Source organism: Dermacentor variabilis, chromosome 3 (genome assembly GCF_050947875.1).
Source record: "Dermacentor variabilis isolate Ectoservices chromosome 3, ASM5094787v1, whole genome shotgun sequence".
NCBI lineage: Eukaryota > Metazoa > Arthropoda > Arachnida > Ixodida > Ixodidae > Dermacentor > Dermacentor variabilis.
Window position 1 is genome coordinate 23,896,974 of NC_134570.1, and position 27,621 is coordinate 23,924,594.

General features: G+C 43.4%; 1 protein-coding gene across 3 annotated transcripts in view; it reads left to right on the plus strand.

The window, feature by feature from the left end:
* Positions 1-3,567: 3,567 nt before the first annotated feature.
* Positions 3,568-27,621, plus strand: part of LOC142575294 (neprilysin-1-like) — a 35,701-nt gene continuing 11,647 nt past the window's right edge. For all 3 annotated transcript variants that reach the window (XR_012826621.1, XM_075684539.1, XM_075684540.1), the window contains exons 1-8: positions 3,568-3,746; positions 10,731-10,895; positions 11,727-11,801; positions 13,140-13,282; positions 16,005-16,233; positions 19,638-19,736; positions 22,764-22,841; positions 25,849-25,958. Coding sequence is in view for 2 of the 3 variants with exons in the window: in XM_075684539.1 (XP_075540654.1) it covers positions 3,585-3,746; positions 10,731-10,895; positions 11,727-11,801; positions 13,140-13,282; positions 16,005-16,233; positions 19,638-19,736; positions 22,764-22,841; positions 25,849-25,958 (1,061 nt within the window). In the remaining variant the exon portion in view is untranslated. The remainder of the gene's footprint in view (positions 3,747-10,730; positions 10,896-11,726; positions 11,802-13,139; positions 13,283-16,004; positions 16,234-19,637; positions 19,737-22,763; positions 22,842-25,848; positions 25,959-27,621) is intronic.

Consider the following 27,621-nt stretch of genomic DNA (forward strand, 5'->3'; position numbering starts at 1 on the left):
CGTTAAAGAACCCCAGGTGGTCGAAATTTCCGGAGTCCTCCACTACGGCGTGCCTCATAATCAGACAGTGGTTTTGTTACGTAAAACCCCATAATTTAATTTTTTAATTTAACTTCTGCGGGGACGGTAGAGTATCCGCCTTCCGTGCAAGAGGACCGTGGTTCAAATCCCGGTGCCGCGCAATTCTCCACCGGAAAATACCAAAAAAAACCGTGTGTTGAGAAAATTGCACAAACAAGCCCGCTGACCAGAACCGGTAACGCACTCTCTCACCAGAGCAGGATTGGCCACCCTGGTGCAGTACTTGGCCACAACCTCCTATATGAATACAACAATCAAACCCCGGCCCTCAGTCCCCAGCAGCCGCGAAGCAACTGACCACGGCGGCGGTCAGATCTGTGACGCAGCAGAGGATGCTAAGAATACCTGGCTCCGGACAGGCCGCCATCGGAATCTGAACCTGGCAACGTTTAACGTTAGAACGTTATCTAGTGAGGCGAGTATATCAGTGTTATTGGAGGAATTAGAGGGTAGTAAATGGGATATAATAGGGCTCAGTGAGGTTAGGAGGACAAAAGAAGCATATACAGTGCTAAAAAGCGGGCACGTACTGTGCTACCGGGGCTTAGCGGAGAGACGAGAACTAGGAGTCGGATTCCTGATTAATAAGGAAATAGCTGGTAACATACAGGAATTCTATAGCATTAACGAGAGGGTGGCAGGTCTTGTTGTGAAACTTCATAAGAGGTACAAATTGAAGGTAGTACAAGTCTATGCCCCTACATGCAGTCATGATGACCAGGAAGTCGAAAGCTTTTATGAAGACGTGGAATCAGCGATGGCTAAAGTCAAAACAAAATACACTATACTGATGGGCGACTTCAATGCCAGGGTAGGCAAGAAGCAGGCTGGAGACAAGGCAGTGGGGGAATATGGCATAGGCACTAGGAATAGAAGGGGAGAGTTATTAGTAGAGTTTGCAGAACATAATAATATGCGGATAATGAATACCTATTTCCGCAAGCGGGTTAGCCGAAAGTGGACGTGGAGGAGCGCGAATGGTGAGACTAGAAATGAAATCGACTTCATACTCTGCGCGAACCCTGGCATCATACAATATGTAGACGTGCTCGGCAAGGTGCGCTGCAGTGACCATAGGATGGTAAGAACTCGAATTAGCCTTGACTTGAGGAGGGAACGGAAGAAACTGGTACACAAGAAGCCAATCAATGAGTTAGCGGTAAGAGGGAAACTAGAGGAATTCCGGATCAAGCCACAGAACAGGTACTCGGCTTTAACTCAGGAAGAGGACCTTAGTGTTGCAGCAATGCACGACAATCTCATGGGCATCATTAAGGGGTGCGCAATAGAAGTCGGTGGTAACGCCGTTAGACAGAAAACCAGTAAGCTATCGCAGGAGACGAAAGATCTGATCAAGAAACGCCAATGTATGAAAACCTCTAACCCTACAGCTAGAATAGAACTGGCAGAACTTTCTAAATTAATCAACAAGCGTAAGACAGCGCACATAAGGAACTATAATATGGATAGAATTGAACAGGCTCTCAGGAACGGAGGAAGCCTAAAAGCAGTGAAGAAGAAACTAGGAATAGGCAAGAATCAGATGTGTGCGTTAAGAGACAAAGCCGGCAATATCGTTACTAATATGGATGAGATAGTTCAAGTTGCTGAGGAGTTCTATAGAGATTGATAGAGTACCAGTGGCACCCACGACGATAGTGGAAGAGAGAATAGCGTAGAGGAATTCGAAATCCCACAGCTAACGCCAGAAGAAGTAAAGAAAGCCTTAGGAGCAATGCAAAGGGGGAAGGCAGCTGGGGAGGATCAGGTAACAGCAGATTTGTTGAAGGATGGTGGTCAGATTGTTCTAGAGAAACTGGCCACCCTGTATACGCAATGCCTCATAACCTCGAGCGTACCGGAATCTTGGAAGAACGCTAACATAATCCTAATCCATAAGAAAGGGGACGCCAAAGACTTGAAAAATTATAGACCGATCAGCTTACTGTCCGTTGCCTACAAAGTATTTACTAAGGTAATCGCAAATAGAATCAGGAACACCTTAGACTTCTGTCAACCAAAGGACCAGGCAGGATTCCGTAAAGGCTACTCAACAATAGACCATATTCACACTATCAATCAAGTGATAGAGAAATGTGCAGAATATAACCAACACTTATATATAGCTTTCATTGATTACGAGAAAGCGTTTGATTCAGTCGAAACCTCAGCAGTCATGGACGCATTACGGAATCAGAGTGTAGATGAGCCATATGTAAATATACTGGAAGATATCTATAGCGGCTCCACAGCCACCGTAGTCCTCCACAAAGAAAACAACAAAATCCCAATAAAGAAAGGCGTCAGACAGGGAGATACGATCTCTCCAATGCTATTCACAGCATGTTTACAGGAGGTATTCAGAGACCTGGAGTGGGAAGAATTGGGGATAAAAGTTGATGGAGAATACCTTAGCAACTTGAGATTCGCTGATGATATTGCCTTGCTTGGTAACTCAGGAGACCAATTGCAATGCATGCTCACTGACCTGGAGAGGCAAAGCAGAAGGGTGGGTCTGAAAATTAATCTGCAGAAAACTAAAGTAATGTTTAACAGTCTCGGAAGAGAACAGCAGTTTACGATAGGTAGCGAGGCACTGGAAGTGGCAAGGGAATACGTCTACTTAGGGCAGGTAGTGACCACGGATCCGGATCATGAGACTGAAATAACCAGAAGAATAAGAATGGGCTGGGGTGCGTTTGGCAGGCATTCTCAAATCATGAACAGCAGGTTGCCACTATCCCTCAAAAGGAAAGTGTATAACAGCTGTGTGTTACCAGTATTCACATATGAGGCAGAAACCTGGAGGCTTACGAAAAGGGTTCTGCTGAAATTGAGGACGACGCAACGAGCTATGGAAAGAAGAATGATGGGTGTAACGTTAAGGAATAAGAAAAGAGCAGATTGGGTGAGGGAACAAACGCGAGTTAATGACATCTTAGTTGAAATCAAGAAAAAGAAATGGGCATGGTCCGGACATGTAATGAGGAGGGAAGATAACCGATGGTCATTAAGGGTTACGGACTGGATTCCAAGGGAAGGGAAGCGTAGCAGGGGGAGGCAGAAAGTTAGGTGGGCGGATGACATTAAGACGTTTGCAGGGACAACATGGCCAGAATTAGTACATTACCGGGGTAGTTGGAGAAGTATGGGAGTGGCCTTTGCCCTGCAGTGGGCGTAAATAGGCTGATGATGACATATATATATATATATATATATATATATATATATATATATATATATATATATATATATATATATATATATATATATATATATATGCGACAAGCACGGTCCACAACACCGTGGGTAAATCTTGAGGGTCTCCGTTCAATTATTAAATGAATGAATGAATTGAATTAAATAATTAATGGCCTATTTTCGATTAGTCGTTGAGTTTAACGAATCATGCATGTTATCTGTAATAGGGTGACCTCTTCACTCCTTTGTCACATCTAGGTGACGAGGTTGACAGGGACGACGAGGAGGCTTGGAACGAGATCATGCACACCCACGGCGTCGAAGAATGGCCCGACGGTCCGGGAGACGTAATCATCCCGCTGTGGAATCAGCTCCTCGGCGACCTGATGGTGACCTTCAACCACAAGCCCATTGTATACGTCGATGTGAGCCGGAACCAGGACATGAACAAGAGCATAATACACGTAAGCAATGCAAATTATCTAACCTACTTCGGATGCAGCCTAAGGCTCTTGTTCATCTCGTTATGTATTGTTCATAATAGCACGCACAACATCGCACTGGGTCTTGAAGGGGACATCCACGGGACTGTGACACGAAGCTGCAAAGGAAATCAAATACGGGTTTCTCAGAAAGAAAGCATCGCAGTCTGAAGGAAAAATTCATCCTGGTTTGGGGATCGAACCCGCGACTAACGCCTTTCCGCGGTGATCGACTTACTATCTTAGCTAACCACGAGGCCAGCATATCGCCAAAGTGACGCCGAATTGATCTAAAACGGGAACGTCGTTGACACTGAATATTACAATTCACTTCTGGGGAAGCCCGCAAGGTGGAGGAACGCGCATGAAAGGAATAAGTGGCTTTTTCTTCGGATCTCCGCTTCCCTTTTATTTGGCAAATAAAAACATAAATTTCAATCATCTCTATTAAAGAATTAAACGCATCAAAGTTTTTTCATCATCGTTAGGCTGCTCTTGTAGGTGTAAAATATCTCAACGCGCCAAGATCGGAGACTCGCCACGGTCGTTCAGTGGCTGTTGCGTTCTGCTTCCCAGCATGAGGACGTCCATTCGATTCACCATCGCACACTAGTCGCTGCTGGTATTTGGTGTAGCCCCTGGCATGTTTCGTCACCTTCACCACAGGCGCACCGTCTACGTTGACGTGAAGCGGAACCACGACACAAGCAAAGGCATCATACACGCAAGCAGATACAGTTTACTTAACCTACTTTGGTCACTTGGAGGCGGAGTGCAGAAACAAAAGTGTACCGGGAAATCGGTGCACGTTAAATAACACTGCGGAGGTCAAGATCAGTCCGTCCACAGTTACGGCGTCACTCTAAACAGCTGCGCTGCCCATGGAACTTTAGTGCTGGATTCACACGACGGGACGAATTGTTGAATCAGTCCGCAACCGATCCTGTTGTGTGGTTCTGCTGTACCACAAATCGCGTCGACTCGTCTGCGGCTTCTTTGTGTATGCGGTGTGACTCGGTGGCGTTCAGCTGTGTCATGCTCGAGCTTGGAATGAGACAGCCCGTCCTTTGTGTAAATCCAACTTAAACTCAATCAATCAAAGGACGATGATTTTATATATGTGCGTTGCTTTTCTTTTTGCAGCTGACCGCTTTCGCCGATTTGTCGCTGTTAAGTTATGGCGCTCTGGAGGATACTCTGTCGTGACATGATATCGTAACATGACGACGAGATGGGCCCATCATTATTAGATATTATGCGCTACGTCTCGAACGCTGTAGCACATTGTTGGACCGACACGAGCGCCACCTAGTGTTCTGTAATGTACGATGACGGATGTATGCATAAGGGCCGGAAAGGGATTTCGATTCGACGACCGCGGGTCGTGCGCGCGCTCCTGTATAGTTCTTACTGCAATCTTGTTTTGCTTTCTGTGTACCAGTTAGTCGAATAAAAGTATTCTTCATTCATTCTTCCTCGTAATTCTTCAGCCTCTTCGATGTCGCTACACCGTTATAACATAGAGCCTTGCGGATCTCAGAGAAAGATTGCGCACCGTTAACGGAATCCGGTGAGCTAAACGGTTCATTTCACGGCAAACGCATCAGCCGAAAACTCGACACCCTCCGATGTTGTTGTTGTTGTTGTTGTTGTTGTTGTTGTTGTTGTTATTATTATTATTATTATTATTATTATTATTATTATTATTATTATTATTATTATTATTATTATTATTATTATTATTATTATTATTATCCGATCTACTTCAATGATAAATTAACCAAAGTTAACCGTGATCTCTTTTGGAAAGCGAGAACGAAGGCAAAGGAGGAGGGTTATTGGTTTTGTTCGACGAAAGGAGGCAAGATCTTCGTGAAAAAGAATGGAACAGCGTCTCTTGTTCGAATTGGTAAACAAGCAGACCTGGAAAACATTGCTTAGCCAACATGCCTTTCTTATTCAGTGAACTGCCGGACTTCAGTTCACTTAAACAAGAATTTCCGTGCAGTTCTGATGAAGATTTTACCATTGTGAGCGTTAATATTCGAAGTCTGCGTAAATACTGGGACGAATTTAAATTTCTGGCTGAATCGGCAGTTAACTTTGTAGATTTATTTGTGATTACAGAAATCAATGTTTCCCAGGCTTGCCTTGATACGTTTACCTTGCAGGGCTTTTCCGCACATTTTGTCACACGAAGCGGGCGTCGTGGCGGAGGCATTGCTCTCTATGTAAACGACAACTGTGAAGTTTCTTCTGTTGATGCTTCTTTTGTACATGCTGGATCTATGATGGTCAAAGCTTGTAAGAGGTCATTTTCTGTCCATATCTTATCGATTTATCGACCACCCTCATGCAGCCTTTCACGGTTTTTTGTTGAGCTTGAAGAAGCTCTGCGGCAGTGGAGCTCAGCGGACCAATTTTGCTTGATCGGAGACTTGAATATCAATATTTTATGCCCTGAAAAAGTGACTGTTTGCGATTATTTATCTACGTTGTCCGCTTATGGTCTGGAATGCACGATTGCAGCTCCTACTAGAGCGGAATTAGTTAATCATAGCCTAGTGCAATCTTGTTTAGATCACATAGCGGTCAGAGCTTTCAGCTGTTCATTTAGGTCATGTACTATTCTACAACGGATGGCGGACCATTATTTTGTAGCATGCCGTCTTGTTTTACCAGACGCGTCTGGAACGTCATCGGTGGAAACAGGCTCTGGACAGCGTAAATGCCTTGTCCCTACTGTTAATCAATCCAAGCTAGATAACCTTATCGTTTCGTTTGACTGGGCATTCTTAACCAATGAAGATTCTTCGGGCAAAGTATATGAAAGGTTCTGTATGCAAATGAAACATTTTGAATTGCGTTGCACACGGCTGATAGCTAAGCCGATAAGAAAGAGTCACTGCTGGATGAACACGGAAATTCTTGCTTCCGTTTCGTATCGAGACAGCCTGTGGAAACGCTGCAAAAGAAATCCCAGAAACCAAAGACTGCGATTAGAATACAAGTCGGCAAGAAATAGAGTTGTTGCTCTTCTGCGTGCCGCCAAACGCCGTGTTACTTCTTTTATAAATTCCAACAATCTTCAAATAATGTAAGCAAAACTTGGTCTTTGGTAAATCATCTCAGAGGAGTGAGTTCCAATAACCGGTCTATTTTCGGTGCTTTTCAACAACCTCCGACAGAAGTGGCTGATGCTTTCAACAGGCACTTTGTTAAAGCGTCCCAAAGGGCCGTCTCTCCATATACAAGCACACCGCCGTTAGGGCATTCCGTATCTGCGTCGGCTTTTCTTCCGAGAATTTTGAAGGGTGATCTGGAAGAAATTATTTTCAGTTTCCGTCCTAACAAGCCCACTGGATATGATGGAATTTCTTTACACACCATCAGAAGGAATTTCAATGCGCTGTCAGGTATTATCCTGCATATTCTGAATGGTTTTTTGGAAGGCGACGAAATTCCAGAATGCTTAAAAACTGCAGTTGTTGTACCACTACACAAGTCAAGGAAGAAAGATAGTATTGAAAACTATCGGCCAATTTCAATATTGCCGATCATTGCTCAGGTCTTGGAAAAATTTCTTTTCCACACTATGTCTTCTTTTGTGAACAAATTTTCTATCCTTACCAATCGACAGTTCGGCTTTATTTCAGGGCGTGGTACTGTGGCACTGCTTGAGGAATTTTCAGATGAACTGTTCTCGGCATTCGATCAGAATCTTTTCACATGTGCGCTATTTTTAGATGTAACGAAAGCGTTTGACACCCTGAATCTTCAAATCTTGTTAAGTAAACTGCATTTTTGGGGATTTCGTGGGCCTTTTTACAAAGTTCTCGAAAATTACTTGAGTAACAGATTTCAGGTGGTCTCTACCGATGATAAGGGCGTATTTAGTTCTAAGCTGTCGGTAAAAGCTGGAGTTCCTCAGGGGTCCATTTTGTCGCCATTGCTGTTTAATATCTTCGTTAACGACTTCCCTTTGGCAATTTCGAAATGTTCAGTATTCCAGTATGCTGACGACACTGTATTATTAGCAAAGCACCTTTCTTATAGAACGTCCACTGAAATGTTGCAAAATGATGTTTACAAGGCAATGCTTTGGTTCTCCAATAATGGAATTGTTGTAAATGCCCAAAAAACAAAACTTGTTTGTTTTCGCTCCCCACTTAAGACTACTGTTATTAACATGCCTCTCTACTTGCATGAGTCAGACTGTGTTCATTGTAAATGTGCGCCTATTCCATACGTGGATTGTGTGAAATATCTCGGAATCTATTTCGATAGTAATTTATCGTGGCAACATCACTTATCACTTATTTGTTCTAAACTGAGGTCAGTAGCGTGGCTGTTGTTTAATATCAAAAGTATTACACCCTTCTCTGTAAAAAAGATTATAGCCCATGCACTAGGTTACAGTGTGTTGAGGCACGGCATTACAGTCTTTGGCTTTTGTTCTGATCGTTGGAGATGCAGGGTAGACCGGATTATAAAAAAACATTCTTAAAAATGTTGCATACAATTCCCCCAATAGTAACATCTGCAAATATCTTCCGTGAACTTGGTCTACCGAACTTCCATTCATTACTTAAAGAAACAGTTGTCGTTAAACATTTCTGGAATTCCGCTTTCAAACCAAAAAGTGCCGCCGCAAAGGAGCTTAGAAAACATGTCCGTTATGTAGTTCCGCGTTCATCCACAAGGTATGGCGCGGCCAGACGCTGTGCTTATGTGCCTGACATATTTAACAAATTACCAGAAGAAATTTTTAACGCGACATCAAAAAGCATGCTCAAACACTTCTTAAAGCAGCTACAGTAAAATTAACCTCTTGTACATTTTTCTTTGCATCGCAATATTTACCTCTTCAACTTTTGTTATATGTAGATAACAAAATGTTATCTTGTTCTTTTGAATTTTTTGCCATTCGTTTTATTTTTTTTCCTTCATGTCTCATCAATTTATGTATATCTTTTTGCCTTGTCTATCATATTTATTGGCACGGTCCTACAAGCCACCTAAGGCTTAGACCGGCCTGCTTGTGTTGTTTTGTATATTTTTGGCAATAATAATAATAATAATAATAATAATAATAATAATAATAATAATAATAATAATAATAATAATAATAATAATAATAATAATAATAATAATAATAATAATAATAATGGCTGTCTTATCCTGTAGTGTGACCTGCTTTCGTTTTTTTCTAAATGGTGCAAACATAATAACCTCACCTTGAATGCTGGCAAGAGCAAAGTCATCACCTTCACATGCAAAACAGCAAGCATTTCTTTTTCCTTTTCTGTAGATTCTGTACCATTGTGTAAGGTCTGTGAGGTCAACGATCTCTGTGCAGTCTTGATACAACCTTACACTTTTCAGGTCAAGACGTATTTTTGGGCTAGTTGGTACATGCCCGTAGTAAAGCAGCGCCAGAGAGCGCAAGGTACCAGACGAAGAAGAACGACACGTATAGACAGGGCGCCCTGTGCACCTGTCGTTCTTTTTCGTCTGGTACCTTGCGCTCGCTGGCGCGGTTTTACTAAGGGCGCTGTTCAGCGCACACTAGACGCGTTGCAGTGCGCTCTCTTGGCCTCGTTTGCAGAGTACCGACATAGCTCAATTCTCCTACACCGTTCCGCAAGTTGTAAACTACAATATTTGTTCCTCCACTCGAATACACGTCGGTTCGCTTGAAATGACATTTCCAGATGCAACAGTGACATTACAGATCGGGTCCAGAAAACGTTTCTAACACATATCATCACCACTTTGCTGAGACGGACAATAGACCTTGTTCTAGCACTGCTGGATTATTGTCAGTGCCCTTACTTCGCTGCCGACGTAATCCCGTTGACCATCTGTTCCTTTTTTAAACTCCTTCACGTGTCCTCACCTGTCCCGAGCACATCACTTTATCGTGTTTCTTATAGAGCGCAAGATCACCAGAGAAAACAGACCTTTCCATGTTCCTGCTTCTCATCACCAACACTCAACCGTCCACAAAATACAGAGTTTTTACAACGCTTATTTTTATAATCTTGATATTTTTCATAGCTCGCTGTCATTGTTTTTTTCGAGACTGCGTTGTTGTGTCATAGTCTCACAAATTGTTCAAGTGCCCTTATCTCCTTTTTTTTTCTTCTGTATTCACCTTGTGCCTTGCTGTATGTACACGCTTCTTTTCGAGGTTGTTCTTTTTATTCGTTGTATTTTTTTTACTTATATTCCCTTGCAGTGTACTTTTTTTGTTACTGCATGCGTGCGCCAGCACTCAGACCTCACAGTTCTTCCTGGGCACGGTAAATAAATAAATAAATAAATAAATAAATAAATAATTGATTGATTGATTGATTGATTGATTGATTGATTGATTGATTGATTGATTGATTGATTGATTGATTGATTGATTGATTGATTATTGTTATTATAGCCTTCGTCTCTGCACTCTACTTCAACAAGACGTTTTCAACAAGGCAAAGAAAGCGTCGCTTTAAAATGGTACTATACACTCGCCCAAGTTGGTCAGCAACCCGGGATTGTTAATTTAGTGTCCTTTAGCAGTCTATATATAAGTATAATGCCGTAGGAGTGCTTCCGGTTTTTAAAGTAATAATAAAAAAATAAGACACGTAAATTGTACGATCTTCACGATGAGCGAAATCTGTGTAAATGTGCCCGAAGTGCCCCCGTCAATAAAGAAGAGGTGTATGCTGCGGGTCTTTACTGTTGGTACGCCCCGGGCGGAAAACAAAAAGAGAGAGAATTTAAGAGAAATTTTATAAATAGTACAGGTGTGAATCAATAGTGCTTTCGACATCATTGTACTCTTTGGTATCAATAAAAATTAGTTGTTGAAACAAATTGTTACTCGAACGACACCTCGTGAATGTGATATTCCTCACCTGGAATGCGCGAGCGCAACATGCATCTCAGCGCTTTGTTGTCAAATTTTCCTCGCAGGTGCGGCCGGGCTCGCTGCCTGTGAAACGAGAATACCTGCGCACGACTCACTACAAGGAATACATACACGAGGTCGTAAAACGGATCAACACGACCTCCTTAAACGCCGCGCAGCTCGTTTCCACTGTTGACCAGATGGTGAACTTTGAAATGACGTTGGCCGAGGTGAGCGACACTCCGCTGTGCGTGGTTTCTCCTCTGCAGGTGGCCCACCCTACGCTGCGTCTGTCATCCCTTTCGTGTAGATTTAGTAGTATAGAAACTGTATACGTACGATTACTGATACCACCATCATTAAATAGCGGGCAGTGCATGTGAGATAAGACGGAAAGGCAGCAGACGACGCAGCCTGTCTCGTCTGCTCTCATTTGTTACGGCGGTAACAGTACTAGCGACAATAGGATTGTTTCGCTTTCATCCCTTGTTGTTCACGTTTGTCATGCACGAGCTAGCAGTGCGCCACATTTTGGCTTTGTTAACATGGAAGTGCTGGAAAGCGAGCGGCTACTCACGAAGCACTAACCAGGCTTCCAAGTTTTCAAGCGAAGATCCCGCCGTGGTGGTGTAGTTAGCGGCTGTGGCGTTGCGTTTGCTATAACTGAAAGCGCGAAATAAATCCCGGTCACGGCGGCCGCATTTATGACGGGGGCGAAATGCAAGAACGCCTGTGTACTGTGCATTGGGTGCATATAGAAATACACCCGGGGATCAAAATTAACCCGGAGCCCCACTACGGCGCGCCTCATAATCATATCGTTATTTTGACACGTAATACACCAGTAATAAATTTTTCATGCGAACAAGAGGCTTGGTCCGAAGCTAATGATGATGGACGCTTGACAATATAACTCGTGAGTAGTGTCGTTGCCTTCATTTATACTGACATGCTTTCATTTCATGTGCGCTCCTTCATTCTTTGATTGATGCGTATATTGCCTAGAGCTTTGTCTAATGTCGCGGAATTTAATGCACACCTTTTCCCTTTGTCGCGCGTAGATATTTTCCAAAGAGAGCAACGAATCTGATTCAAGCATTGCCAGCGTTGGTGAGCTCGAGGGTGACGCCGATTTGGTGAGGAAGCCTTTCTTTATCTTAATGTTCGAAGCGATGAAAACACAAATTTATAATGAGGCTGGAAAATAAATCCGTATGGTTATTTATGACATAAAGAACCTTACGGGCAAGTTTTGTTCTTATCTGCGACTTCCAGAGCTCTTCCAAGAGAAAGTATACAGGGAAGTTGCGCTTGGCAAGTGGGCAACCTTGTTGAATTATGAAGTTTGGCGAGTGGTGAAATGTGCTAGCGGCACATTGGTCTATATATTGACAAGTTGCATGACAACACTGGGCGAATAGTGAGCTTTTCTTGAGAAGCCTACACCGTGTAAAATTTTTACGCATAGTAAATTTCTGGTTGCTGCATACATACGTAACATAATTCCAAGTATTTCATGATTTTGCTGTCGAACATTGCGAACAAAACTGTCTCTGCGGTGCTGCTTTAATTGTATCAGCTGAGGGAGAAGAATGTAGTGGCCTATAGGGTGCTGCGTATATCGCTGAAATATATTCGCGAAATCCTTCTTGAACCACGAGGGCTCGAGACGCGCCGCAGTCTAGGAGTGGCCTCGGAATATTTAGCGTGTCCATTCAAAGAGAACGCGATGCCGTTACATGGTGCATTTTCTCAGTGCTGTAAGTGGCATTTATTGCCTCTGGAATCCAGATAAGAGAAAGTTTCTCAGGAAAATGGAGGTTTGAAATTATTAACAGTGGTAGAACAAGGAATGCACCTAGAGCCAACGTTTCGACAAGGGGAGCAGCACCCAGGCGGGGACAAGTGCCTCTGTTGGGACGTTCGGTACATGACATTTCTTACTGCTGTTAAAAGTGTTTGCTGCTCCGAAGTTATAAAAGACGATCATAGAGGCGCGAAGGTGCAATCCTTCCTTCTATTTAGTAAATATGCGCACAGCACCGGCCAAGGTGAAATGCATTCAGCTAAAAGACATTTCAGCCTCGTTCACGATGACAACCAAAAGGCTAAGTACACTAATTTATGTACGTGTTATCACGTGCTCTTTTCTTTCATTGGCAACAACCGGTATAGAGTCACCACTGACTCCGTAGACGCAGCATGACGTCTAATGACGTCGCAGAGCATGTTTTGTCTACTAGGCACGTGATCAACTGGGATGACGCCTGCGTCATCGCCAGTGAGCGAAAACAAATCCTAGGTTCGCACTCACAATCTTTGATTATTCAGGCCGCTCTGGTCGTACTTCGAAACGTTCCATTCAGAACCTTTTACCTTAGTCGGAGCTGCGCGCAGTATTTACTACGATCTTCCCCGATCAGGCAGGTATTCGTCAGACACTAGTCTTTATGCTTCCGTCTTTTGTTTTATAGAGACGATCTATGGTTAACATCTACCAGATATTGAATAACACATTCAGCGCGGCCAACGTTGTCGTGCACCGCAACGATGCGGTGTTCTTGTCCGAACCACGCAAGGTACGACTACTTCTCAAGGCCTGCGGAGAATGGGAAAAGTAAGCCACTGCCTGCTGTCTACCTTTAATTTTTTTTTTTCAATTTCACAGTTTTTTTCCCTAGTCAAATCAAGAACAGGTCGTAAGCGAAGAAAAAAGAATGTAGCCTGACCGAGGTTCGAACACTTTTGTGATGCCGTTCAACCAGCATTCAGACATATAGAAAAAATGATCTCGATAATAAATATGGTGGAATTCGTGAGTTTTCTGTACTGCTTAGCATCTTTCACCTAATGTAGAGGTGGAGTCCGACAGTAAAAAAAATTTAAATGCTTAACTCAGAAGTTGATTAGCAACAGTACACTGACCTTTTCTCTTAAACGTCACAAATTTAATACACGTCAATATAGCGGCTACCAAATCAGATCATTTCTGTTTTTGAAGCGCATTCCAAAAAGGACTAGATGTCGAAATATAGCCGTGGATGGTACACTTAAAGAATACACTCTATAAGAAAGGTCGTTGCAGTTACTATTTAGTTGTCGCAGGATTCACTACCTTGGTATAACTGCTACTGGTAATTGATGGTAAAATTAGTAACGTTACTGACTAAACAATGTAGCCGCGGCTTCTAATGGGTCTCAGCTACCAAACTTCAAACGGATGCAATGCTAAGGCATGTATCGCACCTATAACGCATATATTGGAGCCGCTCTGATATACCATAGGGCAGGTCTCATATAAACATCATAATAGGCTTAAAACTTTGTGTCCGGTGATGCTGGGGCTCATTAATAAGAGTGACTATTTTATTTAATCAGTAATGTTGCTAGCTCTATCATTAATTACCAACTGCAGTTCTATCGAAGTAGCGGATGCTGTGACAACTAGGAAGCAACTACAACGACCTTTTCTTAAAGCGTGTACTGCGCAAAACATAGTTGATATCGTTACGTGGCTTCCAGTTCCTCGTCACAATTACTAGCAAGTTGGTCACGATCGAGCGCTTCCTGCACGGTTTCCGCTTCACGGCAGGAGGGCTGACATAAAGCTCACGCCGTTGCTCTAGTCACGTCTCGTGACATTTCACATTCTATATTTCTTGGGTCCCTGAGCGCTTTCGGCGCAGTAAAAAAAACTGCAAAAGTTACCAGATGGTGCATTGTTAAAAAAAATACGAAAAGAAAGAAATAAACAAACAGCATAGCCCTACGTCGTTAAGGGCGCTTACTAACATATTTTAGAAGCTTTAGAAGCTCTATCACACGTGTCTTGCAAGTATTAAAGTGTTTAGGAACGCTTAACAGATATGCTGATTTAACTACTGAAGCTCTAACTGCCGGACCTGGCATCAAGTTATCGTGACGTCATGAGAGAGAACAAAATTTGCTGACGTTGTGTAGCAATGATGTTGCTACGAGAAAAATAAAGAAGAGTGCTGCGTGCGATTATTCCGGCTGCGCCCGTGTTGGGCAGGTGCAGTCACTACTAGAACGGAGTAAGCCATAGTGTGTAATTACGTTATGACGCATGCAATTCTAGAGGGTACCGACACTGACCGCCGTACTCTAGAACGTTCCTCCATGCTGCACTATACCTCGACTCAGGAACATTGATAGCAGTGCCGTGCCTCGACATAAGTGGCCACTGCGCTGCAGAGGCACTCCGCAGCAATTACTGAGAAGCGTAGCTAGGGCGAACTCAGTGGAACTCAACTCGTAATGGAATGCCAGGCTATTTACCCAGAGAGATCCGTAGGGAACATTCGCCTTGCACAAGCGCTGGGATTCAAAGAGGATGGTCAGTAGCCGAGGTAAGTAAAAGACGTTGCATTGGTAGAAAAAAATATACAGGAAACAGATTGATTGAACCGGAGTTGGTACACATAGATAATTGTTCGCTATCGAAGCAGAGGTTTTAAGGAGGGAATAAACGATGAAGAGATAGGCAAAATGCTAGACTAAAACTGATTTACATAATATCGGTTTAGCTCAAGCAAGCTAGTTGACTAATTACCGCCGCACCGTTTCAAAGGAAATGTAAGTAAACATCGTCGTCGTCGTCGTCGTCATAATAATAATAATAATAATAATAATAATAATAATAATAATAATAATAATAATAATAATAATAATAATAATAATAATAATAATAATAATAATAATAATCAAGAGACTCGTTCGCACAAGCAAATGTTTAAGGCATTTTGACTTTTTCCCGCATAATTCTTTAGGGTTCTTGGGGCTTGGATAGTTATTGAAAGCAAAAAGAAAAGAAAAGAAAGAAATCGAAATTGCCATAGTGGGGCTCCTGTATCACAGAAAAATATGTTTCACCCTTAAAGTACTGGGCTGTCCGATAGCTAGAATCCTTGCATCCATAGGTGGGTTCAAATCATTCATGGGGACAAATAAAGCAGTCTCATTTAGCGAGTTTTTGTTGCAAGTGAACATGATGATAGTTTCGACATACGACACGAAAAATAAATGAAATAAACTTTAACAGTCATGACTGTCAAGCTCTCGTGTCAGATGTTCTAGTGTGCACCAGGTAGTCAGAATACAGCTTTGAACTACGGTTTTCCCATGGCGCGTGTAGTTCACCTCGCTGTTGTGCACAATAACTTTACCTTTTTACCAGCCCCATGGGCAAGCCATGGGACAAACCCTTAGGGTGCGAACATTTTTACTACCTATAAATGGTAAGGAACGCGAAGACAGCTGCTCATTGTTGAGATTCGACTATGTTCAGGTTGCATTTCACCGTGTGAATTCTACCTCAGGCACATCGTCTCTAATGTCCTCGTCTGGCACGCATTGCAAACGGTGGGAGTCGAAGTGATACCCAGCGTCCGCGAGCTGAACACCGCCTTCAAGAGCAAAGTTCGGAACGTGACGCAGACCAGCCTGCCGCAGACCCTGCACTGCAACGCCGCCCTGGCCAAAGTGGCGCCGGCAGCGTACAGCCGCTTCTACGTCGACAAGTTCTTTGACAAGACGAGCGCGCCCATCGTAAGAGGCTTTTTCATCGCAATAGCAATTATATGGATACAAAAGGCGAAATCTTGCAGTCGAGGGAGGTCACTGTGAGATTCTGCATAAAGTCGAAGTACGATAAGATACAATCGCGCGTACGCGCCGTATACGTTGTGGTTGCGAGGGTGATCCCAGAAGGTAGGTGGCTTGATGCTTACCCAATGTTAGAGGTTACGTGATAAAGTGCCTGCGAAATGGAGTGGAGGTGGGGCGGAGGGGCAGGTGGAGCTGCGTCTCCTCCGCTAGCGTGGCCGTGGCTGCGCTTGGCTGTCCGCGCGGCTGAGCGCGTACACCGCCCGCGCCTCATAAGGGAGGCAATCTCCGGTGGACGCTGAGATTGTTCGAGCCAAGATGGCTGGCGGCTTCATGCGCGCTGTATTTTTGCCTGCCTAGTGCTTGAGGTCGCGGAAACTCAAGTTTCGGAGATGCGTTGAAGCGAGAGGCATCAGAAGCGGTCGCTCGCCTCTGCTTGCGCTCTTCATTACGCAAGGACAGCGAGTACATCGCGGTCATCGAGTGAGATATCTTCATGTTGTCTTGTGCGTGCGCGATATCATGCTTCTTAATTTTATTCGTCAGGAAATGTGTGCTGCAATTTATACAGCCAATAAATCTACGATCCCTTTTTTGTGTAGTTGTCTAATATTTTGCTATCACTACCAGTGTTTCGCCTTTCGGGAAAAACTCCGACTTTTTTGTATCTGCATGACTTGTCAGAGGTGCGTTTCTACTTTAACAATACTTCTCAAATTATGAGAAAGGCATCATTATTTAGTAGTTAGCTGTCCTGTAGCCACTTTGCCACTTGCGTCTTGTACATATATAGTCCTTCTAGCTGCATGCTGTTTGCAAACATGCCTTTGGCAGGACGCGCTGTCTTTCTTTCTTTTTTTTTTGTACTTCAATTGGCACACCAATCTCCGAAAATATATCTCAGACTGGCGCTGCTACACGGTCAAGCAGCGCTGGTCAGGAGGCGCTATAACAGCTTGAATGTCTTAAACGCCAAAGCCACCCGCCGTGGTGGCTTAGTGGCTTTGGCGTTGCGTTGCTAACCTCGAGAGAGAAAGAGAAAAAACTTTGTTTTCATGTTGGGTGGTGTTGTGGAAAGACCAGTCCAGAACCTCGCTTGCGCCACTCTTCAGTGCAACACTGATAAACGCCGCAAGGTACCGTTGGTCGTCGGCGCTGGTTGCTTCTGTCAGCCACCCGGCATGAGGTTTAAGGGAAAGATTTGTAGGGGCAGGAAGGGGAGATGGGGTTGGTCCACAGGAGCAGATGATATGAGATGTTTTCGGGCGTTCGCCACAGTATCGGCAGGGTGGGGGATCTTCAGGTAAGAGGCCGCGCAGGAGGTGCATTCGCGCTGGTATAGGGAGTGTTTCAGTCTGGGCCTGACGAATCATTACACCCTCTTCACAGGTGAGCACTCTGCTGAACTTCAGGAACTTGCGCCTTGCCTGTTGATAAGGCCGCAGAAGCAGAGGAGCCCACTTTTTCGTCTGGGCTAGTCGCGGAATGTAGGGAGCCTGGTTCAACGTCTCGCAGGCGAGCTGTTCAGTTCTTTCATTTCCTGGCAGCCTGTCATGATCCCGTATCCAGATGATTTCTAAAGGATCTTGAAGGTGCTCTTGAATAAGCGTCGAAGTGTGGGCCTGGAGATCGTTGTGTAATAATTTCCTCCATGCCGCCATGGAGTCGGTAAATATGATTCTTCGGTAGGCTGAGTTACTAAGGCGCATGTGTTTGATCGCGCTTGCGATGGCTGTCAGCTCCGCTAAGGTCGGATCTGTCTCTGGGAGTACCTCTGTATGTACAGTTTGGAGGTTGTTATTCACCACTGCTATAGCGGAGCCCCATGCACCAACGCTAGAATCAGCTTAGAAGCATATGGCGTCAGGTTGCCTTGCAGTGTACCTCTTGAAGTAGAAAACTTGCTTGCGTCGCCTCTCCTTGCCTCGTTCTGGATTCATGTGGCGTGGCAGTGGAGCTATGGTTAGGAGTTCGCGTTGTTTCGGGGGTAGTGGGCGCGTGCCCACAAGATGCGCAGCTTCTGGATGATGACCGATGCTATAGAGGATGTGCATGCCTGGACACGTGCTCTGCAAACGCAGTTCTTGGTGATGGCGATGAATACTGACTATAGTTCCGCCACCGTGTTATGGCAATCGATGTCAAGGAGGAGCTTAGTGCTGGCACTAAACGGAATGCCGATGGCCAGCTCTGTCGCCTTCCGTATGAGCGCATCAAGGCTATAGTGATATCTTGTTGACGGAGATTGGTATAGGGCAGGTTGTAGCAGAGGCGCGACATAATTAGTGCTTTCCGTAGTTGAAGCATATCAGCCTCCTTCACTCCATTGGCTTGGTTAGGGACCCTAGCATCATGTGCAACTCCTGTTCTCCTTGCCTGAGCAGGTGCTGCACCGTCGCAGCGGGACCTCCATCTTTCTGGATATGGACACCGAGTATCTTAATACATTTTGGTTGGGAAATCGGCATGCCTTCCTTTGCAATTTGCATGGTGGGCGATCGCCATCTTTTTTGATGGACCAGTAGCAACTCAGATTTTTCCGACGCACATCTAAGGCCAATAGTTTGAGCAGCCTCATGCACCCTGCTCACAGCCCGTTGGAGAGTTTCTTGGATGTGCCCTGGCGAAACCGTGTTGATCCAGATGGTGATCTCATCTGCGTAGATCGCATATTTGATTTACCGTTCATTGGGTGCACGTTAAAGAATTCCAGGTGGTCAAAATTAATCCGGAGTCGCGCACTACGGTGTGCCTCAGAATCATATCGTGGTTTTGGCATCTAAAACCCTAGAAGTTAATAAATTAATTTCACATTTGTTTTGCGTAAATGCGGTGTTCTTAATTGGGCGAAAGACAGCCTTCATACCATATCTATCTTTGTTATCGCGCATGAGCGATGTCAGCTTTGAAACGCTTGGCTGCGCGAATTTTCTTAATAGTTGCGTGCAAATGATGCACTCGCCAGACCTGTGCATTCCTTGCTGCTATTAATCAATTCAGTTGACGATATCACTGGAAAACGTTCGTCTTTTGTAACCGAAAGAGAATGGCACACAGGGTTAACCTAAATCGGTTGTAGGCGCAGTACTCAACAAGAATGGCGAATGATAAACACTGTTTTAACGTAAACGGAGACTCGTTAAGGGCTATAGCCCACAAGTTTAAGAATTCATTCAGGTACCGAGCCTTAAGAACGCTTCTTATTATGAATGAACAACATGCACACACGCATGTCTACAATAGATGGTGTCTATGGAATTTGAAAGATGTTACTGAGTTACGTCCTTATCGTAGTAGGCCTATTCTTTAATTGAGCTGCCATGGGTTTGTCCTGACGTTATTTTCAGGTAAAGGAAATGGTAAAGTTTCAGCAGAGCATATTTCGCAAAGAACTGCAAAGCATCGACTGGATGGACAACGAAACGAAAGAGGCAGCTTTGTCGAAAGTAAGTCAAAGGTGCTTGTTGAACTACCATTCGGATAACTTTCTCCTGTGCTACCTGCGCGCGGGTTGGGTAATCGCGCTTAATTGAAAATTTTTATGAGAACGACACAAAAACAGATCTAAGGCACACGAAGCGTTTTTTACGACGCCTTAAAACTATAAATATTATGCGGCCGGCACGTCTCAGAAGTCTACTTGAAAAATTGGTCAAAATTACGCCTTACGGACGTCATAATGAGCAGCAGCGTGCTCCCTCTCTCGTTTGTGGAAAGGGGTGGTGCGAAGTTATAGTTTTGTAGTGATATGTACGAAGTGAAAGACGTGGCAGCGTAGGGAGAAGACACAGGTAAGGAGAAAGGTACAGTGCATAGTAGTTTGGAGAGGAGTGAAGATACAGTAAGGTGTTCGAGATTTTTTTACTGCAAACAATCTCAGAGGCCATAAAATATGCCACTGGCATTCACGCGATCCGTTGTTGTACGGTTAGCGCTACAATTGAACCGGCTCCTCCAGTTTCGATGCTTTAGCCAATCAAACCTAAATCTTTGGGAGTCGTCAATGCGGTAATGGAGGTTTGAATACAATACGAGGTATGTTGTTCCATGGCATTATAGTCGCGGTGAGGATATCTACCATGCAAGTTATATAGTTGTTTCGTGAGAATAGACGTATATGAATAGCAACACAAACAAAATACAAACTGGAGTTTGTTTTTTCAATTATTTTTTTACACGTTGAGAACATTTGTAAGCTTTACGTATATGACACTGAATAAACAAATAAGTTTCTGGAAACCCGCAAGGTGGAGTTTTCTTAAAAGGGGAAAAAATTATCATGCAAACAATGTAAACGCACAATGATGACATGGTTTCATGATATAGCAAGCCCCCGCTTTCAATAAAAGTCCGGTTTATGGTAAGCGGCGAACGTAATATACCCCTCTAGCATAACTTCTAATTTTATTTAGTGCTCCGGAGCAGCGAAATATGCTTAATGCGATCATACTACGTACTCAAAGTCTTACTGTGTATCACGAATACTGATGAGCTATCATTCGAAGCTATGACTGAGTGCTTTCTCCGAGCTACTTTAGATTTTTGCCACGCGCCGTAAGTGCAAAGCCGAAGAGTAAATTTACTCTTCAGCTGGAAGGCTTACGGTGGCGTAAAATCTATGAGGCTGTGCATATGCTACAGGAACATCTTTTAAGGGTGCACATATTTATTTCTCCCGAACGAAACCTCAAAGGAAAATGAAAAAAGGAAAGCCCCATGGAACTTATTTATATTATGTTTTTATTTGATCTGCATATACTGCCACCCAATATAGGACTATATCAGGAGTGAGAACAATATACATTACTATACATTACACATTAAAAACACACAAACACCAAAATATGAACGAGCAAAAAGAAGCGCTTTACATTCTAGCGAAGTGCTTACCAGTGACAGCCATGAAATCTTTTAGTGATAGTGAACGAACGTTACCGGGTAGAGAATTCTAAAGCTCTATTGCACGTGGAAAAAAACTGTACTTAAATGTGTTAGTACGGGCATAAAAAGGTGTTATGGTCGAGGCGCGGGGAGCTACGGTTAGAACTTGCGTTAGTAAGTGTCACATAGTTGCAGTCAGAAAGACCAGAGGTGGAGTTATTAATTGCATATAAATGTTTTAAGGCTTCAATGCGATAACATGAAAGTAATGGCTCAACGTTCAAAGATTGTTGAGCCTGTGTTGGTGAGAAACTGCGGCTATAATTTTGGCAAATGAAATGGATAGATTTTCGTTGAACGTTATTGAGCGAGCTTATTTCGTATTGTTTGTAGGGGAACCGAACGACCGATGCATATTCTAGAGCAGGGCGAACTTACATTTTACGTAATGACAGCTTAGTATCGCGGGGGTCTTAGTTAAAGTGCGGCGCAAATAACCTAATCTTTTTAGGGCTTTGCCATTTACATATTCAGTATGTTTAGACCATGAAAGATGTTCGGTTAGAATGACACCTAAGTATATATATTGAGACAATATTTCAAGTTGGATGCTATCCGGAGAATAATCGAGCGAGAGGGGCCTCCGTCTATTGGGAAATGACATCACGATTGTTTTACTACAGTCGATGTTCATTTGCCACGTTTTGCACCAAACGCAAAAAGACATAAGGGATTGGGCAAGACAGTCGTGGTCATCAATGGAATTAATTGATTCGTATACTACGCAGTCATCTGCATAAAGTCTGATTTTAGTTGAGGGGCTACGAGGTAAACCATTAACATATATTAGAAATATTAAAGGGACTTACATGGATCCCTGAGGAACGCCTGACGTAACGTCGACAGGAGTTGAGTCCACGGAATTAAAAGAAACAAATTGTGATCGATAACCAAGAAAACATGGCTCTCCAAGAAACAAGACAGGGATTATTCAATATGGCGTTATTTTACCAGTATATTAGAATAAATGACAGAGCCAAAGGCTTTAGTCAATAAAGATTGCCTCCACTTGATTATCTATGTCTAGGTTAGAAGCGATATTATAAACAAAATCAACTAATTGCGTTACAGTGCTATAACCACGATGGAAACCATGTTGGGCAGATGTTACAACGTCATTAGAGTTAAGGAGTTCGATTATATGTTTTGTGAATAACGTGCTCTAACATTTTGCATGACTGGGGTGTGAGAGATATCGGTCTGTAGATAGAGAGAAGTTGTTTATCACCTGATCTATACAAAGGCAGGACTTTGGCGGTTTTCCATTTAGTTGGTACTTCGCCAGAGTCTAAGGGTTTCTGGAAGATTACAGTAAGGTACTGAGCTGGGTCCATAGGGAGTGTCCTACAAGGAAAGGGTTCGGGGTACCATCTGAACCGGTGCACTTTGTAGTGTATAGATTCAATATTAGGTTTAAAACACCATCAGAACTTATTACGATATCGCCTAATTTATTAGTTTGCGCATCATAACTAAACTTTGGAACTACATGGTTATCGAGGGTGCGTGCTCGCTCCTTGGCCGTTTCACAGCTTGCCAAGATGTCCGCTGTGGTTGGCTATCCCCAGTGGATCATGAACGAAACGGAGCTTGCTTTGGAGGCACCAAACGTAAGTCAAAACCACTTCCGTCATAGTTGTAATTATCTTGCTCATTTTATAGGACGTATTTTCACACTACCATATAAAAATGTGGTAAAGGTGGGGGATGAAATTTCAAGGCGATGAGCTAAACGAGAAAAAGGCAATAGCGGGAGCCAGCGTTTCGACAAGTGGACTTGTCTTGCATTTATGTCGCCTCAAATATATGATTTGTCTTGAATATGTCGTCTTGAAAAAGGGAAGTCCACTTGTCGAAACGTTGACTCTCGCTTTTGCCTTGTTCTCGTTTTGCTCATCGTCTCATATAAAAATATAGAATTAAAAAAATATATATTGTGTTTGATACCAACATTCTAAGCTTTGAGTCAGATTGCTCGAAGAGGCGGATATTACTGGCACAATAAATTAAAATGAATGGTTGACTAATTTGTTTTTACAAAGTAATTTTTAACTAATCACTTTACAGCATATTCAGAGAGAAGACGGGGAATGCGGGAGATGGAAATTCAAGACGATGAGAAAGTAAAACATCTTTTTTTTTACTCTCTCATCGTCTTGAATAGCAAAACGTGAACAAGGCTGAATGTTGGAGCCAACGTTTCGACAAGTGGACTTGTCTTCTTCAAGGCGACGTATGCTTTTCTCGCCACAGTATATATAGGTGGGGTTCTTCTAAAGGGGAGAGGGTGTGAGGCGGGAGGATGGGGAAACGAGGGAAAATGTGTTAGCGTGTCAAATTGAGTGTAAAGGAACACTGTGTACAACGTCAAAGTCAGCCCCCCACCCACCCCGGTCTGTCAACGCACGCGCGTTAGCCGGCGTGTCAAGGACGTCTGACACGCCGGCTGACAAAAAAAGAAAAAATAGGAAAAGGAAAGGAAAGGAAAAAAAGCGGGGGGGGGGGAATACGCCAAGAAATCAAACTAAGTGTTGTTGCCTATAGCTTGAAGTTTAGCATAGCGAATAGATTCTAAAGCTCCCTTTGAAACGTTTATGCCTATTGGTTGCAATGTTTTGAACTTATGGATAAGGTATGATTCTCTATTTTCTTTCTCGTTCAGAACGGAAATTTGCCTGTAAGATGTAGAATTTAAGATCATCGAAGTTATGACCTGGTTAGTTGAAATGCTCGGCGACGGCTTTGGGAAGCTTTTTAGCTGTGCCCGCGCGATGTCCGTTTAATCTGACGTTCATTGATTGTCCTGTTTCACCGATATATGGTTTCTTACAGAAGGAACATTCAAGCATATAGATCACTCTGATCTATATGCTTGAATATGTATATATATATATATATATATATATATATATATATATATTATGCAAGTGCGGCTGTTAACGATTGAGTTTGATGGTCTTCACCAGGGTTGCCAGATTGGGCTACCTTTTGTCCGAGTTTGCGTCAAAATTTTCCCTTTGACTATGTGGTAATTTTTGGGCTACATCTTTTCCTTGTGGAAAAAAAAGTAAAAATAGTTAAGCACAAATGAAAAGCACGCTGGAATCAAAATGCAGACGACAGCAGGTTAAAGAAATTGAGCGCGTCTCCTACAAGATCAAAATTGGCAAACTATATGTTAGAGAACACATATGCGTGTCAAAAGGTCAAGTATCGCGGCCTTTTGATAATCTTAATATAAGTAAGCTGGCCTCAGGAATCCGCGCCCTTACGCTACCCGGACGCGTCAGCGACCTCCACGTGTGAGCTTTCGGCGTCCTGCGTTTTGAGCAGGAGACTCTTTTAGCTCCCGTTGACGGTGCGCCGCGGGTGACCTCGGCGCCAGAACACCGAGCTGAACCTAACCGAAAGCAGCCGAATTTTCCGCCTGCTGCATGGCGCCTAAGTGGCGATTCGCTCGGACCTTTCCTGCCCAAATTGCCCCTGCTCCAACGCCAACTTATAACGTATCTCTTCCCCACAGCCACTCCAACCATCCGTTCCCTGCACAACTCCAAACGCCCATCCTGTCTTTGCTATCACTACCCGTATCAAATGGCGCCGTTGAACGAGTGTTCAGCCAGGTCTCGCTCATTAAAACCGACCTTCGAAATAGAATGTCAAAAGAAACATTGGTAGCGCTCCTCCACGTGTAGTTTGCCCTGGCCAGGAAGGGAGGCTGCTGCAAGGATTTTAAACCGAACCAAAAAAATTTGTCCCGTTTCAGCTCCGACATTTTGTACGGACCAAGCAGTTAGTTCCACTTCGCAATAAGCTCGTGATGCTTAATGATAGCATACTTTTTTCATGTCTAAATATCGTACTAGCTTTTGTACCGACTGTCATCTATTGTGTTAGACTTTGTCTTGTAAATTTGTGTAGTTTTTCGTTTAGTTCATTGTGTGGTGTTAAGCAAAATTATCGTGAGCTGTGAGTAATAATACGGAACGCCTGAATGCATGACATTGCTAAGCGTGTCAGTTCCTTTGTCAGTTGTTGCTTACGTAATCTTTTAATACTCTGCGGAAAATAAAACAGAGCATTTGCAATGAAGACCGCATTTGACTTATCATGGATTTGCCTGCATGCCTGCGTTTCTGCACTTCTCTCGCTTGTGCGGCATCTGTTTTCCGTGCCACATGACCTCCGTGACGATGAACGCGGAGGTCATGCGTGATCATGCAAGAAAAAACTAATATGTAGGTATTCTGGCCGAAAATTAATTCAATACGCTTAAGAAATGACTTCCCAAAAAGGCAAAGCTTTTTGGCTACCTTTGGGCTACCCAAAAGTTTCGCTTTTGGCTACATTTGGGCTACTGCGGAGGCCAATTTGGCTACCAGTGGTTGGAGCGATCTGGCAACCCTGGTCTTCACAGCGCTCATTTATCTAAAGAAACAATCACCAAGCAGAGAGAGAGAGAGAGAGACCAGCTGTCTTTCGTAACCTGCCTGTGCTTTATTTCCATATGGTGCGCTATCAGCACCATCGAAGTGACTTATACTTTGATGGAGAAAGAAATGTCCTTCCATAAGTGTGATGCGATAGCGCAACTTATTCGTGCTTTCAACGCTGCAGCCCGATGACGTCGATGGAGAGCGGTTCGTGTGCTACTACGTTGCATTTGCGCGGAGAATCAAGGTCAACAAGCTGCGCTCCTTGCGTAAGGAGCAGGACCCGGCAGAGCGGTGAGTAGGGCCTTCCGCCACATTGTGAATAATTGGTCGTCGGCGTAATTTCACACCCTCCCCCCCCCCCCCCCCAAAAAAAATAACTAGAGACAACTCTGGCGCTGCGATCGCTCAACTATAGTGGGAATTATTTGTATGTTCCGCACAGATTTGTCTAATTTTCGTACTTGTGGCTTCATACGTATTAGTGACTTTATTTTTCACGCCTTGTGTTTACAAGTTTCTAAGCAATCATAATTTTCTAAACACGACAAATTTCAGTAAGCCTCCGCGCGCATGCATAATCGTTGCGAATTGTTGTATTTATGACGCCGTCTGCAGGAAAAACGACCAATTTCCAAAACCGCAGGCCCGCTTGAAGCCAGAAAGACTAAGTTTAGGCAAATTCGTGTGCTGCCCATTATTTCCAAGTTGGCGCAAGCGTCATTGTTGCGGCTACCGTACACACTATAGCAGCAGATTTTCTTTTAGTGATTTTTGTGGGAAACTCCGTCGTTGCCGAGATTTTGAGCTTTAGAAGCCAGCTTGCAACTAATATTTACAACGCTGCCTTTCGGCGGTATTGCTGCGGCCTTTCAAGACAACGAGACTTCATCGCAATAACAAACGACCTCAAGGGAATATGCTCGATCATAAACGGGCATGGCTTATCCCATTTATTTATTTATTTATTTATTTATTTATTTATTTATTTATTTATTTGCCGCGGTCGTCTGCTTTTCGCTGAAATCTACTAATTTATTCTCATGCACCAACGAGCCACAGCGACATGTTCTTAAGCACAAGTCTGAGAGACTGCAATTGAAATAGGTGCCGCTTCATGTGGGTGCCTGCGTTATCGACGTTCTTCCTTTTTTTTTTCATGACTAATTTTTTCTCATCTTTTAGTTTTTACATATACTGTACTCCTCTTAAGCGGTATACAGCCGACCAGATTTCCTCCGGTTGAGCTCTCAGCCTTTTCTTATTTCTGTTATCTCTCCTTAACCTGAGAAAGAAAGGAGTTTATTATTAGCGCAGCAGCTGTTTCCGACACCGAGACAGCTTTACGTTGTTTTGCCACAGTTACGCGTTGAAATGAAATCATATACACCATCCTTTTCGACAGGAAACGTTTCTGCCAGTTTTCTGCTGCGTTCAATTTATTTTTGTAATGTTTCCTTGTACGGAAACTCGTGTGCAAATGTAATGAACCACTCTTCCAGTTGTGACCTAAGTATTTTTGCTTCATCTAGCACAGATGAGGCTATTTCTGCTTGAATATGTTATTTGGACTTATGCCGAATTGCGGTTTAAGAAATGGTGGGAGGCCTGTTGGTTTTGTGAGCGACAGTGCAATACAGACAAGCTGTAGAGCGTGAAATCAAGAAGATGAGGCGGGACTGCTTTGACACTTCCGTAAGGGCAAAAAATAAAAAAATAAAAGTTTTCGGATCATTATATGCCCGCATTTTCTCTGAAGGTAAGAATAATGCACGTGAACGAGCTTTCATTAGTCATTTAATAAATATTTGTTCAAAGCGGTGAACGGTGAAGTAACGTAGATTGATGATATTGTCAATACTATGTCTGTTTGCTTACAAACATGCCGTTATATATATACACTCTGGCAGCAGTCCATAATTAGTTGTTCTATTTCTATAGGTAAATAATTATTTGT